General features: G+C 44.1%; 1 protein-coding gene across 1 annotated transcript in view; it reads right to left on the bottom strand.

Moving 5' to 3' along the window:
• Positions 1-1,848, bottom strand: part of LOC128763653 (matrix metalloproteinase-20-like) — a 5,282-nt gene extending 3,434 nt beyond the window's left edge. The window contains exons 1-3 of the mRNA XM_053872686.1: positions 1,834-1,848; positions 1,239-1,477; positions 1-118 (exon numbers count right to left, since the gene is read on the bottom strand). The exon at positions 1-118 is cut by the window's left edge and continues 31 nt beyond it. Coding sequence (XP_053728661.1) covers positions 1-118; positions 1,239-1,477; positions 1,834-1,848 — 372 coding nt within the window. The remainder of the gene's footprint in view (positions 119-1,238; positions 1,478-1,833) is intronic.
• Between the last annotated feature and the right edge of the window lie 16,614 nt (positions 1,849-18,462).

The raw sequence follows: 18,462 nt of genomic DNA, 5'->3' as shown, positions 1-18,462 counted from the left end.
ATTGTGGCTGTTCAACCTGACGAATGTCAAGCCGCTGGCTCTGGCCCAAGCGCTGAACGCTGACTCAACCAGAGCGTCCACAGTGCTGCGTGGCAGATCTCTGGTGTACTTGCTGACACTTCAACGCAAGAGGGCAAAGGCAGAGTTTATACAAGTGATGTGCTGATGAAGCTTCATGAAACAGTGTCCTTGTTTTCAGAGTCCACTAGATGGTGCGCTCTGCTCAAAAATATATGGATTTGAACAACCACTTCATTGAAACTTACTGAGCTCTAAAAATAAGGACTATGTTTCATGAAGCCTCACTGGCCCATCGCTACTTTAGACATTGGTCAGGAAATAGTGCAGGCCATGTTGCAGTGGCGTTTCCAAAGTCGGTTCTGCTTTTAGTGATGGGCTGATGAGGCTTCATGAAACTCAACTCACTAGATGGCGCTCCCTGTGGTACAATCTTTGGATTTGAACAACCATTTCAATGATACTTCACCTAGTTTTTAATCCAACAGCGCCACCTCCTGAGATCTGAAAATAAGGACTCTGTTTCATGAAGCCTCATCAACCCACCACTACATGAGGAGAAAGCAGTGACTCAAGCTCCTAAAAGCACAATGTTCTGAACTTGGAAGTCAGATAAGCTTTAATGTTATGTTCCTCGCCATCCCTGCATATAGAAGGTAGTGATGGGCTGGTGAGGCTTCATGAAACAGTGTCCTCATTTTCAGAGCCCACCAGATGGCACTCTCTGCACTAAGGTCTAAGATTTGAACAGACATTTCAATGTGAATTCACATTTTTTTTAAACCAACAGCACCACCTGCTTAACTCTAAAAGTAAGGACACTGTTTCATGAAGCCTCATTGACGCATCACACCAACACATTTTCATCAAATGTGGCCCTCTTCGAAATAAGGTGTATTTGCTGACTTTTTTAGATTAAAGAGAAAAATGTTGCTGACACACACATATACAATGAATAATACACACTTTAATGAGAACATTGTCTGAGAGTGTTACATAAGACAAACATTTCTGCGATCGTGGCTCAACAAAAAAGCCTGTGAAACTCAAACAGGCAAAGCTCCCAAACCCAAACGTCTGTGAAACATAATGCTTTGTGACATTTCTTGCCAAGAATGTAACTGCAAACCAACTGTAAGTGGCATATTTCTGGGTGTCGTTTTTCATGCGTGTTCTGTTTCTATCGACTAACAGGCACTCGCAAGTGTGTAGTACTGTACCTGTACGTGATGACATTCTTGTTCCAACGGGCTCCCTGCAGGTGGCTGAAATCCTCCAGGTCAGGGACGCCACACCGAGGACTCCTCATCATTTCCAGAGTCTCGGAGTCCAGCTCACCTGTGGCGTTCAGGCCGAAAAATATCTGCATTTCTTTCACCTTGGAGGCGAAGTCGGGCCAGCTCCGTTTGGATCGTCCCAATGGCTCCGTCTGCAGATCGTAGTACTGATGGAGATAGTCCTGCGTGGAGAAATGTTTAAAGCTTCTCAGGTGAGTTGATGTTAGAGAGTAAACACTAACATTTTTACATGTAAACCAGCGGGAATATTGGAGAATCTTCATGCAATGCTGTTTCTTGTCATTGTTTTCTAGCTGCAGGATGCGGTGGTGCATGCAGGATCTTAAGACTTTAATGACCCACGTCCAACCGCGCAACATGAGAATAAATTTAAAAAACGAGTCTTGGCAACAACGAATCCTAGCAAATGAGTCCTACACACACAAAGACATGTTTTCTAAGCTGCCATTACAGATATTAAATTTAAGATCCTGTTAAAAACAGTCCAAAGCAGTGGATCATGCAATTATGCACTTACTGTGGCCAGCTTCATTTCAACCTGTGGTTCTGGAGAAGGAGAGCTCGCTCCCTCTGGAGTCAATGTGGGTGCCATAAAACACGGAGCGGGCAGAAGCCAGAGCGAGACACAGCAGGACAGCAGCGCGGTGAGCATTGTGGAGACCACATGAATTGTAGTGGCCCGGACGCACGCGAGAGCTGCTTGATGGCAAAGCCTTTTAAATGGCCATTGTGACTCATGCCACTTGCAAATCCACGGCAAGCCTTAGACAGCATGGGGTTAGGGAGGGGTTTGCATTGAGCCATGGACGGCAAGAAAGAAAAGAGGAAGACATTTGAAGAGTCCGGCCACGTGACACCCTCACACACAACTGAACCGGTTAGAATATATTTGTCAAAACTCTGCATCATGACCAATGTTCCCGTTCTAAGTGAATAAATGTTTAACAAAGGGATGGGAATTGAATAATTTACAATGACCAATGGAAAATTAAAAATAAAAAAGTTCGAAATAAAATCCCTTCAATGGTCTATATTATACAATAATATTCAATAACAGTCATCGTTGTCTTCAATTGTAAATACAATATATGCATACATGGTACATTATTACATGTTTGTTAAACTGAATATTAATGTGATATACATTCAAAATGTATATCGAGAATCTTCGAATACATTAAGTAAAGTAATTTTTTTTTTTATTAATATTTATCTCTCAAACTCTCATGAATCCATCTGTTGTAAGACTTAATTTTGTCCAATTGAGGCCGCCGTATTCAGTGGCTACTGATCGTGGAACAGCGAACTTGCTTGGATCAGGCTAAAATGAACAAGGAATAGGATTCTTTCACTGAGTGAAATGTTACTTTTTTTTTTTTTATTGTGACTGGAGTGTAGTCTCTGAAACCTATACTGCAACGATCCCCTTTGCTCGCGTCTCTCGCTCCGGTGCGTAACTCTGCCGCGAGCATCATCCCTCGCTCCCTGTTGGCTCAGTGCAGACACACATTTTGACCAACCACGAGCGACTGTAAATCTAAAACTTCACGCAGCTTCAATAGTTCACTTCACATAGCCGACTCTTCCACTTGCTGTTCGTTCCACTCTGTATGTTGGAGGAGCGGTGGGAACGTGCTCAGTTGAATAGCGTAGTGAGCGCTTCATTTCATTGGTCTAACGTAATAAGGCTTATAAGTCTTGACGCCGCGTCTTCCGGACATCACGGCTTATCACTAGACTCATTTGTACTGGAAATCTAATCTCATCTGTAATATCTTCGGGTTCCGTTTACTGGCTCTTATCCAAAAAAGACGGCGACTCATGTGGACATAACTTGTACATTTCTTTATTTTCTAGCGTAACTCTAGTGCCACAACGTACGTACCTTGCGTACGCCACCACACGATTATACAGCACCTTAATAAAAATAAAAACATATTCAACAATACACACGGAAATAGTCTTTACTAAATAAAGGAACTAAATAAATATATACACAATATATATCACATTATCTAAAAATCCATTTTGGCAGTTTTCAGTATGTTTTTAATGGAAGATGAGAATGAGAACCTGATGAAGAAGTCTCCATTTGGCATCTTGGTGTCCTTAGGAATTCTGGCTCGGGTGAAGAAGAGACCAATTGTTGCGGTTTTGTTCGGAGATCATGAGTTAAAGAGGGGAACGATGGGAAACCCTGCTGCGGGCGGCAGAACTTCATCCCACGCATTCTTCTAGCGCCCCTCAAACAACCACACCGTTCTATTTAAGTGCCGTTTCCCAAAAGTGTCATGAGGAGAGCTTAAATTGTAGGGATGGCTTTAACACACTCCAAAAAGAATATCAGCCAAAAAAAAACAAAACATGGTCATTGGTCATTATGGATGCGAGGAGCATTCCTCAGCAGGGCAACATGAGAGTGCAACAAACTGAAAAAGGCTGGTTTTATGGTCTGAGTGCAGACGAGGTAGTCAAGTCGTTTTGGGAAAGAGTGAAGGCTAAAACGGCAGAGCGGAGCGGAGTTCGTCCTGACCAGCATGGCCATTAAAACGTCTGTTGGAACTGAAAAACGTGGCAAGCGTGAGATGCTGAGCAGCAGAGATCTGCGAGAGGAAATGTGCGTACAATGTTCTCGTCTCTGCTGGAACCCGTCTCTGCTTTGTCCCACTCACTAACCACAACATCTTCGATCTCTGAAGGTTGAACGCTGTCTTTCAACACGTGGTCATCGGATTCATGCCCGTTCATCTGAGCACAGAATCGACTTTTGTGTCCAGCCTGAGATGCATAGGGTTTAAATAAGAAGGTTTGTGGTACATCAAATCCAATGGTGAAAAGTAAAGTATGTCCATCTCCGGAGAGAGACAGATACTTCACATGAGAAAGAACCAAAACAAGTCTAAGATGTTGCTCTTGTTTCTTTATTTTCGTGCTTCATTGTTCCAACATGCTAGTTTCATGCATGTACGTAGCATTTACTGGACTGGAGGCTCAGACATGTGGTTCTCCATCAAGACAAGATCGAAAGTTATACGTCTGTGTTTGGTCAAGTTCAGCACCAGTAAATCTTTATCTCTCTTTCTCTTTAATTTTTATTTTTAAATGATTTATTGTTTTTTTTGTTGTATCGTTAGTTTTGTTTTCGTTAACTATTATAACTTTGGTCGTAAGAGGCCCGAGGATAAACAAATTCAGCTTCATTTCTGTCAGAAGCAGTGAAGCAAAAATCCTGTGAAAATGTGAGAAGGTCACTGAATGACAGAACAGAGACAATGTGGCGGTTTGGACTTCAGGAATTAGCAAGGTGGAGCTCTGACAAAATCCCAGTGGAGGTGTGGAAGTGTTTAGACGAGAGGCCTGAGAACTATTTGACCCGACTCTTCAACACCACAGATAAGAGATGAGACGATCGTGATGAGCTGATGAGGCTTCGTGAAACAGTGTCCTCATTTCAGAGCCCACTAGATGGCGCTCTCTGCTCTAAAGTCTTTGGATTTCTCCCACCATTTCAATGAAACCTCACCTCATTAAACCAACAGCGCCACCTACTGAACTCTAAAAATAAGAACACTGTTTCATGAAGCCTCACTGGCCCATCACTATGAGAGGGCACAGGTTCTGTAATAATTCAAATTTTTGTTCATTGTAAACTAATCTATAAGGTCTCATAATAAACAAAAATTACCCTTTAAAGAAAAAATGGAGAAGACAAAGCCCCTCCCCGCGACACATGACCTGAAATAACTCAGGGAAGCCTTCAGCTTGAAATATTTTTTTTTTAGTTTTAATGGGAGCTTTGTTGGCAATAGCAGATGTTGAGCTCAAATAGACGAAGGGTTTCTGCAACTCAGTACCACCCAAAAGATATATTTAAGCCTGAAAAGAGCGAGAGGTTTGGAGACCCCCTCATCACCCTGCGGAGCCACTAAGTGACATAATGACAACTCTGCAGAACCTGCCTCACTCCACCAAGTTAACATGAGGTTTTCCAAGGAAGTACTGCGGCAGTGCTGCTCAGTAGGAAAGGACTGATGAAGAGAGAACACCAAACACTCCTATAACACAGCAAGCAGTTGCAGTTGACTCTCTGTTTGTCTCTCTTGACCTATTAGTTCTATCCTCCAGAAAACGTGGTCAGTCAGAGAAGCTCTGCATGGAAACCTGCAGTGTCAGCCACTGTGCCAACCTTCCTGATGGAGAGACTATGGCGCCTCCTATCGGTCTATTTGGAATGTGCTATTACCACATTGTATCATCGGCCTTAATGGCTTGTTTTATTGGAGAAACATTTCTTTTCTATCCTCGTGCTACTTGTTTACTTTGACTTAGTTTATGTCAGAGACCTGTTGCCATCACAGCGACCTCCCAATGTGGGTAGTCATTCTGTCTGACACAGTGAACACAGGGATCCGCGTCCCATTAATATTTCACAGCACAATAACTCAGTGAGTGTCGCATGATGGATGAGAGGATGAGAGGAGAGGAAGGAGGCCAATGTCAACACTGATGAAATTGGAAGGCCATTATCTTTTGTGTGGAATTGAAATTCCTCTCAGGTGGCTGTGACTCTTGAGACCCTCTTCAGCTTCACTGGTGTTTTGTTCCCTCTGTTTGTTCAGAGCTGGGGGAGATTTGGGACGTGACCACCAGTCAGCCCTCTCTGGAGCTGGACGGCCTGGAGAAATGCACCAACTACAGCATCTAAGCCTCTGGCCTCCAGGAAGGCTGGCGCCAGAGCGATACCTTTATGTTTCCAAGTCTTCATTCCGTCGATGAAACAAAGAAAGGGATGCTCCATGTACGTGAAATGCCAAATGAAACATCTCACATGTTCAATGTGTGTATTTCAGCATCATTAACATTGACTCCGGATCCTGGACCACCAGCAGGCTCGGGATCATGATATGCTGACTTCAACTTGTATCTTTGACGGTGCTAACTAGCTTTTTGCTGACTCAGCAGATGCCAAAAGCCTGGCAGAAATGCTGATGAGGTGAGTGATCTTTACGCTCGCTGCCTCGCTTTATGTAGGGGACATAAATCAGAGGGGAGTCTATGGTTATAGGAGCTAAACAGTGAAGATCTAGATATATCATCCTCCCCCCTTTTGCCTCGCTAGACTACGCTAAAGTGAATTAGCATTCAGGGGATGAAGGATGGAAAGGGTGAATTTCTGCAGTAAAAACGCACGGACCGGTCAACAAGCAGCAGCAGACTTTGAGGATGCACGTTGACATCCCCGCAGCTTTAGCTTTAACCCCGCAAACATGGCCACTGCCTCCATTTCCTCCTCACTTGAACTTGATTCTTCCAGATTCAGATGATGATTTTAGAAAGACGGATAAGCAGAAGTCTTCCACAGTGACTCACATGGTCCACTACCAGTCTCTGTCCCAGGCTACTGGACCACTGGTGGACGTGTCTGACGCCAGGCCTGGCACCAGTGAGTCAGTGCCCAAACTCTATTCCCTTTTCTACCAACATGATCACCGCGATACGCTGCGCATGTGTCGCTACCATCGTGTGTGTGTGTGTGTCGCCTCCTGCTTTACTGTTTCATTTGAATCTGCTGCAGTCATAGCCCTGACTGAATATGTTCAGAAAGATTTTCATAGATGGAAAGAACTGAGGCGGCGGCTGCAGAACCGAGGAGGCACCTTCGCTGTTGGAGCTCCGCTGGACCACAGCAGATGAAGAGTGGTGACCTTCTGCATCTGCTGTCTCATGGCACGTCACCTGATTCAACCACACACTTTTTAAAGTATGTATTTTTTCATACTGTATTATAGCCAAAGCTTTTGTCTCTGCCCAGTTGTGTGGTGGAGACATCCCTTTCTGTTCTGCCTTGAAGTTCAGTTGTGGTTCAGTAGTAAGACACTTCAAGAGAGATGGTGCACAAAACTGCCATTATAACACTGAAAAAGAAAAAAATACCTGCATTACACAAAGCTGCTTCTTTATCATTGCGAGCCATTATACAGATGAAATAACACAGAACTTGAGACTGTTTTTTTTCATCTGTCAGAGACCCCACACAAAGATGAAAAAGCCTGCAAAATCTTTTAAGGACTGTGACGAAGACCCCTGAACAAAGGAGTATTATACTTGAGGCTTAAAAATAGCAAGTTTATAAGTGAGCTAGAATCATGACAAACACCTGTCCTGTCTCAGTCAGCTAAGAGTCATCAGTTGGAAAATGGTCTGGCGCCACCTGTCGGTGGGATTTGGGATTCACTAAAACCCGAAATAGGCAAAAGGAAAAAAGGCAAGTGTTTGGCCTGGTTCAGGTCCCCAGATAAATCTGGTCCTCCAGCTAAAACTCATTTGTAAAGCTGTTATTTTTTAAGCGACAAAATGAAAGTATAATACTCCTTGGTTCAGGGGTCTTCATCTTTTATGTGGAGTCATGACAGATGAAAAAAAGTTTCTTAATGTTTTGAAAATCCTTTTTTGGTGCGGTTCCTTTTGACATCAAGACTGTAGGAGGAAGAATGTTTTTGAACTGCTCTCAATTGTAGTGGACATTGAGCATGGAAGGGTTAAGCTTATAAGCTCACAGCATCATCCTGCTGTGACGTCACTGATACTCCTTTAAATGCACATCATCATCATCATCATATGAAGAAGATCTCCTTCTCCTTCCTTCTCTCAATAGGCCGCACCAGGACAAGCGCTAAGTGGTTTCTAATGCGCTGGCTCTAACTCTCAGGTGTTGGTTTTACCTCACCTGACCCTCAACTCTGGTCGACCTACAGATCGATTACAAGGTCTGTGGCTCCCGGGCAGCGTCTCCCGCTGTGACTTTCAGACATTCAAATGAACAAGCTTTCCTGCAACACCTGAACACAGCTCGTCCATCATCCTGCCATGTCGCCGCGTGTTTGTGGATCATTCACGCAGTCCGTGTGGGCTCGCGGCTAAATGCTGACGAGACAAATGCTGGGGTCGGCCTCTCGAGTGACTGGCCGAGTGACGCCGCCAACATTTTGTGCGTTGACCAGGTGGAGAGGGCACCTGAAGGCCATCAGTCACCGGATCTGGAGCTTTTGTTACGCGCTACAAAACACTTTGATAGACAGCAATCGCCGTGATTCCTTAGCTTTCACTCCTATTTGGTGAGACAGAAACACGTAACAAAGTGTCTTGTTGCCATCATCCAGCCAAAAAGAAAAAAAAAAAAATTTGATGTCCTGTTGTGGGCTGGAGCTGGGACAGGGATGAGGCGAGTCTGGGACAGAGCGTGACTTGGTTTATGACTTGGTCACAGCCAAACTGCACAGAAGCGCACATTCAGAGCTGGACACGCACCGGGCACCTCTTCCCTTCTGGAGAGACGTCACTCACTCGGCAACCCCTCCCACATGCAGCGGCCACACACATAGAGGAACAGCCACCTGCAGCAGACACTCTACATTCACTCCTACAAAAGACTATTTTAAGGCTTGGAACACATGATCTCTTTTTCCATTCATTGTAATGGGAAAAATCGATTCAGATTTCGAACAATTCGCTTCTCGAACGGCCGTCTGGAACGGATTGTGGTCGAGAGCCGAGGTACCACTGTATATATATATATATATATATATATATATATATATATATATATATATATATATATATATATATATATATATATATATATATATTCCTTTTATTTAATTGACCCCTATTGTACATTGTAAATCAATGTGATATTTAAAATATCTACGTTATGTATCTCTTTATTTGGTATTTTAACCGTGTCATATTGAAGAAAAAGAAGAGAATGTTTCATTTAGTTTGCAGCTAATTTGGACTCATGCAATAAATATAGTTTCCGTAACAGCCAGCACATGTAACAAATGATTTTATCATAGTTGAAAGACGCGTCGGTGCGTTTAATCCGAGATAAATATGTGAATAAAAATTTGAAAGCCACATAAAAGTCTGCAGTCCGACCAACAGATGGCGCTGTGCATTCGCTGAACTCCCCTGCAGTCCTCGAGCTGGTGGGTCTTTGAGGAGGCGGATAACAGGATGTTTCAGCCGCAGAACGGTGTGAGTGAATCCCCGAAAGAGGCGCAGAGGGCGACCCTGCCCAGGAGATCAGGAGATGCAGAATAGCGCACGACAGGTCCACACTGAGCTCAGCATATGAATCAGGCGGCAGGTGATGGTGAACTAATGTCATTGATGCCATGGGTTTATTAGATCCAGGCGGCCCACCTGGATGGTTTCACATGCTGGCGACACTTTCCCTGGGTTTAATGAAGACAGATCTTCCGTCTGCTCCCCGAGAACTCCACGACGACACGGCCGCCCTCGCGCATTAGAAAGCGGCGGCAGAGGAGAGGGTTTGGCTGGAGGCCATGATCACACCTCCCACTAAGCTCAACCACCAGGGAGGAATCCTCAGTCAGCTGGAGAGTGTGACCTCCTCTCACCGATGATTAAATATAGAGGCTGTGGAGGAAACTCGCTGCCCTTCTCCAGGTTGAGGAGCGGCCTGCTTGAGCTGTAGGAGCCTCGGGTGTCACCGGCTGAGCTGCGGGAGCATCCTGGGACACGGCAGAGGGAGGATGAGACGGAGCGCTGAAACTGCATCTCAAGGGTTTCAGTCCTGGTGAAGTCCATCCTCATCCGAACAGGTCATGAAGGAACCTGACCAGAGCCGCTGCCGTGCTCTGTAGTGCCGCAGAACCAACATTACTATATTCAAGCCTATGATGGTCACTTCTCACAAGCCTGATAAGAGGACTTGCTTGGACCTTTGAGGCGACTGTTGGCGCGACTGTGACTAGCATTAGCTTACACATTCCAATGCAGCAACACGGGCGGAAAAAGCCAGGACTTCTATTTATTCACTTAGTTTATCATTCAGAAACACAAATGCAAGAATGACTCCTCCAGACATGACGAACGAAACTGATGTTTCTTCTTGTGGGACTTTAACAAGTTAATTACGATTATTTCATTACAACATTATTACGATTAGTTAATTACAACAATATAACAACAACAACAAACATGGAGGAATGGTTTTCGCTACTCTGAATGCACTTGAAATTCTTATGAAATTGAAATTCTTATACAAATATTTTCAACACATTAAAAGAGCTTTAGTTTCAATAAGGTGATATCAAAACTTGTATATTGCCACCTTTGTGGTTTATTGTGCTACTGTCAAACTGATGCAAAATAAACAATATTGTGTTGTTTAAATCTATGTATGGCTCCATCATCTGATTGAGTAATATACTAAATTCATTCCAATTGAAAAATGTGTCTTCTTGTTCTTATACCATTAAACTGTGATTAATTCATCTCAGATTCTCTTATTAACTAGATTCATTTTTTTTACCCCTAGATATTTCTTGTTTCACGAGAACCACTTGCCACCAGAAGCCCATGGGACTTTGCCAACTGATCTGTTTGTGACCTGCAGGGGGCAGTAAAAAATGAAGATAAAAGGCATAAGGGAGGCGGTTCTTTCTTTCCACACCCTTGTTGGTTCTCAGACAGACTCTGAGACGAGTGTCGAGTCGAGGCAAGTCAGAACGTCTATAAAGAAGAAACAAAAGAGAAACTTGCTGTAATGGCTTGATCTCAGATCATTCTGATGCATCTGTTTAGTCAGAGACGGAAATGACTGAATCCGCCACTGAAATTGGAGAAATTGCAACATTTCGGAATTTCTCACCCGTACATGCAGTTAAGGGCTCATGAGGCTTCATGAAACAGTGTCCTTTTCAGTGCTTAGTAGGTGGCGATCTTGGCTTAAAAAATGTAAGGTTTCATTGAGAAATACAAAGATTTCCTAGCAAACACTGCCATCTAGAGGGCTCTGAAAACGAGGTCACTGTTTCATGAAGCCCCAGAAGACCATCACTACGTACATGAGATGCAAATCCTTTGGCTGAATGCTGTCACAGCGTCTCCTCCTTCTGAGGACCGCCTGAATAAAATGAGTTCATAATCTGCAAACTTGACTGAACCGAAGTCCGGTCTTCTCTGGAGTGTTTGTTTTGACCTGGACAAATAGGGTTTGCACTAAAACCTCTTGTCAGGCTGAAAGCGATGGACCCCCGGTGACAGACGTAGTCGTGAGCTGACCACCACCAAAGGAGCTTGCCTTCTTGAGATCTGATTTCAGGTGGAGGTTGTGCTGTAGTCCATCAGTCGAGGCCATAAGAGGTGTGACAGACCGCCCTGGTGGAGGCTAAGATTAGACGGGCAACCTCCCAGCTGACTCTTCTAATGAGCTGCCTGTCGATCCGGCAGGAGACACAATTTAGAGAGCATGAGATGGAAGGCGTTTCCCCCAGAGTTCACTCAGACCCTCAACCCTCTCCACGGCCTCAGAAGACCTGCTCTCCTTATTTCACCGCCGCCCCAGCACCTGTGATATCTGGGCATCGATCTCATCCATCTTCATCACGAACCCGAGGAGCACAGGATGTCGGTGACAACTCCATGGAGGGGCCCTCTGACCCGCTGCCCAACTCACAAGAACCAATGTAGAATAGTGATTCAGGAGACATATTATTACTGTATAACATTATCAGCATGGATCCCTCCTAAAAACTCCAAAAATAGTGATGATGCTCTCTGCTCAAAAGTCTTTGGTGAAACTTCTGATCAGTTTTAATCTGACAGCGCCACCGACTGAGCTCTGAAAATTAGGACACTGTTTCATGAAGCTTCATCATCATTTTATTGATAATGACGGGTGAAGAGGGGATTGAACATTATGTTGGTTCAGGAGCTCGGTAGAGGGAGAAGACGAGGACAGTTGCCAGGGTTCCGAAGAGCAGGAACAAGAATGTAAAACATTTGTCAATGCTCCATTTTTTTTAAATAAGATGTTTGCCAGCAATGTTGTATGGTTTGGAAACAGTGGCACTGAGGAAAAGACAGGAGGCAGAGCTGGAGGTAGCAGAGATGAAGATGCTGAGATTCTCTCTGGGAGTGAGCAGGATGATGATAGGATCAGAGGGATGTGCTCAGGTGTTTAGGAGACCAAGTCAGAGAGGCTAGATGGAGATGGTTTGGACATGTACAGAGGAGAGAGAGAGAGCCAGTACATTGGTAGATGAAGATGTTGAGGTTGGAACTGCCAGGCAGAAGGTGGAGAGGAAGGCCAAAGAGGAGATTGATGGAGGTGGTGAAGGAGGACATGAGGTTTGGAGGTTTGAGAGAAGAGGAAGCAGAGGACAGGGTGAGATGGAGGAAGGTGATCCACTGTGGCCACCGCTGAAGGGTGACGCTGGAAGAAAAAGAAGATATGAAATAAAATAGAAACCCAAGAAGAAGTAAAAGTTCTTTTTCCTCCTCTGCTTCCATTGACTCACTATATCTCATGTCAACTGAGCCTTTATACCCACATTTTACATGAAGTACTCACGTCTTTGGGTCACAGTCACCAGTGACACGAGACCGTGGTGATGGACAGTGGAGCTCAGAGAGTTTGACAAGCGCAGGAACTCTTCATTAAACTTGTAATTGAGCTCCCAGGAGGAGGCGGTTCACTTTTTAATCCTAATTGGGCTGAGATGGAAAACAAACATGGAGGTGAATCCCAGATGATTCAGCAGGTATTTTGAGTCCTCTAGAAAAATACCAGTGTGATCGACATGGGTGTCGTGCTTTGGAACATCATCATCATCACCTGAGAGGGAAAGAAAAACAACGTGTTTTTATGAGAAGTTCTTCAAGTGGTTCCTCTCCATTATTCTGGAGGGTGAACTTTTGTCGCAACCTTTGTGATCGTTCCTCACGGTTCATTGGACGTCCAGGTGAATAAATGCATCATCATATGGAAAGGAAAAGACACCTTGACTTTCTGAGATCAGAGTCCTCCAAGAAGGAGCTGTTCCAAATGACAGCGACCACGAACGCGGCCACAATCTCGAAGAATCGCCGCAGAAGTCGGCGACCTCCGGTCGGCACCGAATTTAATTAGGCAGACAAACGGGTCTGACCTTTCCGGTGATTGCAAACATCTGTGTCGTATTTCCTAACCGACCGTTCGGAATTCTGAAGCGGATATTGACCTTTGAGTGGAGGCAAAGTCATTTACATATTTTCAGCAGCGTGATACTCTTCCCACACGACTTCATTTCAGGATTTCCAGAGGCCTCAGCTACTTTCACTTTGACTGACTTTGTGGCATAAAAAAAGTTCATAACTCCAGATAGAGATGTAAAATAACCATTTGGACCAGTTTTTAAGGCCAAATCATGAAGGCAGAAATGTGCTACGCAGCCCTTTCTTTCCAGTGACTCAGCAGTTTTTATTGCACTTGTAACTTGAATATCAACTTTAGGAGCATGAGTTTGATATTTCCCAGGTCGGACCAACTGCTTTTATTATCATTATATTATGTTTTATTGAAAATGCCCACATTGAAGACATAATTTATTTAATAATGCAGCATATTTTGTCATGTTTCATTTCTCTTGCGCTTTATTTTTGGTTATTTCCTGTGTTCCTGTTGCTTCCTTTTCCTTCTCTTTCTTCAGCTTCACAGCAGCGCAGCTGAATCCCATTCCACGGATCAGACTCCACATTTCTGCACCTGTGTTCCAGTCTGTGTTGCCAGATGGTTGTTTCACGTCCTCACGGTAAACTATCTCTCGACACTCCGTCCTCTTGTGCTCCTATTTTATATTTTTCTAAATTCGTGTGTGCTTGATCTTCTTTCTGTCACCTCCTTATCTGGTTCTCCTGGCTCAGTTTTCTGTTCCTCACTATTTGATTGTGTGTGAGTTCTTTGTACTTTTCTTTTCCTCTCAACATAGTTATTTCTTCGTGTGTGTGTGTTATCCACCACCGTGCGATTTCTGTTTGTTGGGCCTTGTGTGTTAATTTTCGAGTGTGTTTGCGTGAGTTATGCTTGTGAGTTACGGCGATGACCTATACAGAATATGATATCATTTCGCCACCGAAGTATTGGACAAAATACTGCTTCATGACACTGACATCACTGAGTTCACTTCCTGCTGCAACTTTCTGAGAAGTTTCAAAATGAGCTGTTAAGAATCAAATGGCAACGCATGACCACTTTTAAAGCTTTTACTGGCCACACTGAATGAGTTGGAGGACCAGATTGGGACCCTAGACCTCGTGTTTGACCATGTTTGACCATGTTTGATTTCTAGTTCGCAAAAGAAGGAGAAACAGAAGCTGAACTTGATATGAACGGAACCGCTGCTGTTTAAAAAGTAAAGAACAACAGTTGTGAAGAACAAGATGCTCTGTTGAGCATTCACACAACTACAGTGTGTAAAACAGGCATCTCCATCCAGCACCAATGTGATGTCTAAGAAGCTGGCAAGACTTGTGAAGAGCTGGTGTCTCTTCAGGGTCTCTGCAGGTATTAATAGCACCTGGTTTCACAACCACCGGGTCAGTGGGACTGCGCTACTGCTGGGGGCTAAAGGTTTCTAGGACAGTGTTAGATCAAATAAGAGCGATGGAGCTGTGAACAGATGACATAATGAGCGGCAGCCTGGATGTGAAGACTGGAGAAGAAAGAAACATCTTCACCTTCAAGAGCTGACGTTGTGTTCTGAAGCAACAACCTGATCTCAGCAGGAGAGCCGCAGTCCTCCTCCCCCTCCTCGGTATCAGCCTCAGAGATGTTCCAGGGGTGGGTCAGTGCGCAACGAAGCTGCTTCATTTACGCTCCAAGAGATGGGTCAGAGGTCATCTGCTGCCGCCGAGCATTACCTTTACCCTCAGGTGCTCATGATTTATTCACTGAATCCCTTTTCATCCTTCTCAGCGCTCTAGTAATTCATTTCATTGCATCTTGGCGATTGTCTTGACTTGGAAACATGTCGCCCGAGGTTGGTTTCTCCCTGGAGATGCAAGAGCGCGACGTTGAGAGGAGTCACACAGAGGGCAACGCGGCGGAGTCACCACGCTTGACTTCAAACCCAAACTGTGCGTCAAAATGCTGGTATTTTTAACGATTATTTTCGGAGAAAGTTTACATGTGAAGTTGACCTGTCAATCCTGTCACATCCTTGTGAGCACAAAAGGAAGCACACAATAAGTCAGTTTTTTAAAATCTCTGTTCAACAATCTTGGGAAATTAAATTGTCGCTCAGTAGTTTGCTGACGATCTTCTGAATCTATCCAGTGTCCAGTTTGTCACAGAGGATTGAACAGTCTTGACTTTACACATGTATCCTTCTGCTCACTTTGCTAGCTAGCGTAACATACATTTTGCCAAAACATATATAAATAAATAAAAGAGTAATTTTACCTTGCGATTTCTGAGAACTTGTCGCTTGAGTTCAGATATCTGAGCATTTGATAGGAGAAATGTCGCTTGAAACTTGTCACTAGAAATGCACCGAACAGTAGCTGCAACCGCGTGGCCCCAAACATGTCGACATCCGCGCACGTGCTGGTTCTGGTTCAGACTTACATCTTGGTTCAGCTTTTGATTTGACACTTGAGACATATGAAGATTTTGCAGTACTGTTTAAATCATGGCTGTCTGTGGAGTCAGTTGCTGTGTTGTTGTTGGCTGACAGAAGACTCGGGAGAGAATTCACAGATTTATCGACACAGACGAGCAATACAAAGACGAACGGGAGCGGAGAAACCAAGGGGTGTTGATACCAGTGGAGCTAGGAAGACAAGACACATAAGGAGAGGGTCAAAACCTGGAACAGAAAACAAATAATTAATGAAAACAGAATTTAACTCACGAGGCCCAATAAACAGAAAGGTGGTGGAATAAAACACACTCACACGAGGAAATAACAGTCACGAGAGAAAAACAAAGGGTGAGTTTTACAAAACACTCACACACGATCTAAATGGAGAAGGAAGAAACAAGAAACAGAATGCGAAGTGAGGAGAATGCAACAAAGGAGGCGGCTGAAAAGGAAATCAAGCACGCACACAATTTAGAAATACTCAGGGAAATACACGAGAGATCTGAGTCGCAGGAGAGTTTACCATAGGAACGCGAAGTAACCAGCTGGCGACACGAGCTGGCACCGAGGTGTCGAGATTAGCTGATCAGTGCCAGCCGTGTCGCTCGGGAAGTTGGAGGAAAACAAGGAAACAGAAATGCAGAAATAACAAAATAACAGCACTAGAGAAACGAACATGGCAGTTTATTGACTTTCCATGTGACATGTAACTAAGAACAGTATTCATTAAGTGAGTGTTCACCATATGATGTGACATCAGGGACCTATTTATAAGTCAGTCACGAGTCACACCAGCAGATGGAAAGAAAAACAACACAAGAGAGACTCCGCAGCTTGGTGACCAAGAACTTCCTTAAATGTCCGCGTCTTAACACAGTCGAAGCAGATGTGTGATTGAATTAATACGCATATTTCCCTTTCATTCATTTTCACCGCTCGAGGCGAAGGAGCGCAGCTCATCCATCCTGACAGTTGGCGCATTATCTATTGAAGTAGTTGACGTCGATATAGCCGTCAAATCCAGGCTTCTGTTGCTGTGCCCAGTGACTCAAGAGCCGCCTCAGTCTGAGGAGAAGCGCAGCATCTGTCACGTCCTGGGCCATCACCACGGACGTCCTCATGACATGCGTGAGCAGAGTTGTGTGCCAAACAATGGCACAAATGATGTTCCCAGCACAACACAGATGATTAAATGTTATCACCAAGCACAAAGTGTGAAATTGATTTCACAGCGCTCCGACGGGGCGAAGGTAGCACTGAGCAGCTACTGTAAATGCTGCCTTTTCTCTCAAAGTCGCGGATTTACAACGTAGCCTGATCTTCTGTTGGCAGAACAGACGGCTCTTTCCGAGCTTCTCTCTTTGGCTCTGAGTGACGGAGAACATTTTCAGAACGCTACACTTTCAATGCATATATCAGCATATCATTAGTGCTTGTATCGGCTGCACTGAGATCAAACCTTCAGTGATAAAGTGTCTACGCTACACTCTGTGCAGTTAAGAAAATAGCACTGAGATTATAGAAATGTTCTCTGAGGGAAACATTTCATCTGTATTCACTGGATCTGAAAATGCAGAGCTGTAACTTGCCCTTCAAACATATGCTGAAACTGAGTTGTCAGCACATTAGAGTCAAGCAAACTAGAGAATGCTTTGCTGATAATGCTGAGAAGTCCAGACCTGAGCTGCTGTTCAGATGTTCTTGTACGATTCAAGCTAGTTTCAGTTGTATTTTAACAGTAGTCTATAACGTCCACAATACTACTTTGAGGGCAACAGACTTTTATTTTGGGGTTTTGACATTTACATTTTTTTAATTCAGAAAAAAATGTATATTTTTTGCCCAGCATTTATTTATTTTTATATGATAAGGACAATATAATTCAATGTCATCAATGTCTGTATCGGACTGACAAGACTTAATTCTCCGGTCACAATCACTGGTTCTTCCTCAGCTAGTCTTGTGTCACATACGTCCACCTGTTCCGCCATGCCCCCACTCTCTTCTTCACGTCCCTTGATCTCAGTCCATGACTCTGTCTGATAGAAACCTTGAATTGTTTCATGACCTCCACCCACTTAATCTTCACTTAATCTTCACTCTCCTCATTCAAATGCATTGGTTCCTGTGAATTTCATTCCTCTCCTCTCCATTTCATACTTCCACGTCTCCTTCTCCTGCACCTCCTCCCCACTTTCGCAGCTAATAATTGCTATATCATCGGCAGACATCACCCACGGAGACTCCTCCCAAACCTCATCTGTCTTCACCATCGAAAACAGCTCCTCCCTTCCCTGGATACAGTTAGAAAATGGAACCGAGGGTCTCCTTGCAGAGTTCATATCTCAACGCAAACAGGACCAAATTGATCTGCCCACCAGAGCCCATAGCATATTCCGAAAAAAACATATTTCACGTCAAAACTTAGACATGAATTGATCATCTCATTTCTTGTTGATCAGATTCCAATGAAAACTCATATTTCCATAATATTTAAATTGCATGAAGCTGCCGCTGTCATTAGCGCTAGTGCTAGCATGGGTGCGTCGCCCTTCAATAGTGATGGGTTGATGAGGCTTCATGAAACAGTGTCCTCTTTTCCACTAGATGGCGCTCTCTGCTATAAAATCTTTGGTTTGAGGAACCATTTCAACGAAATGTCACCTCATTTTTAAACCAACAGCGCCACCTAGTGAGCTCTGAAAATAAGGTCA

This window comes from Synchiropus splendidus, chromosome 8, assembly GCF_027744825.2.
Source record: "Synchiropus splendidus isolate RoL2022-P1 chromosome 8, RoL_Sspl_1.0, whole genome shotgun sequence".
Classification (NCBI taxonomy): Eukaryota; Metazoa; Chordata; class Actinopteri; order Syngnathiformes; family Callionymidae; genus Synchiropus; species Synchiropus splendidus.
Note: the sequence above shows the minus strand (reverse complement) of the source record. Positions and strands in the feature narration are given on the sequence as shown.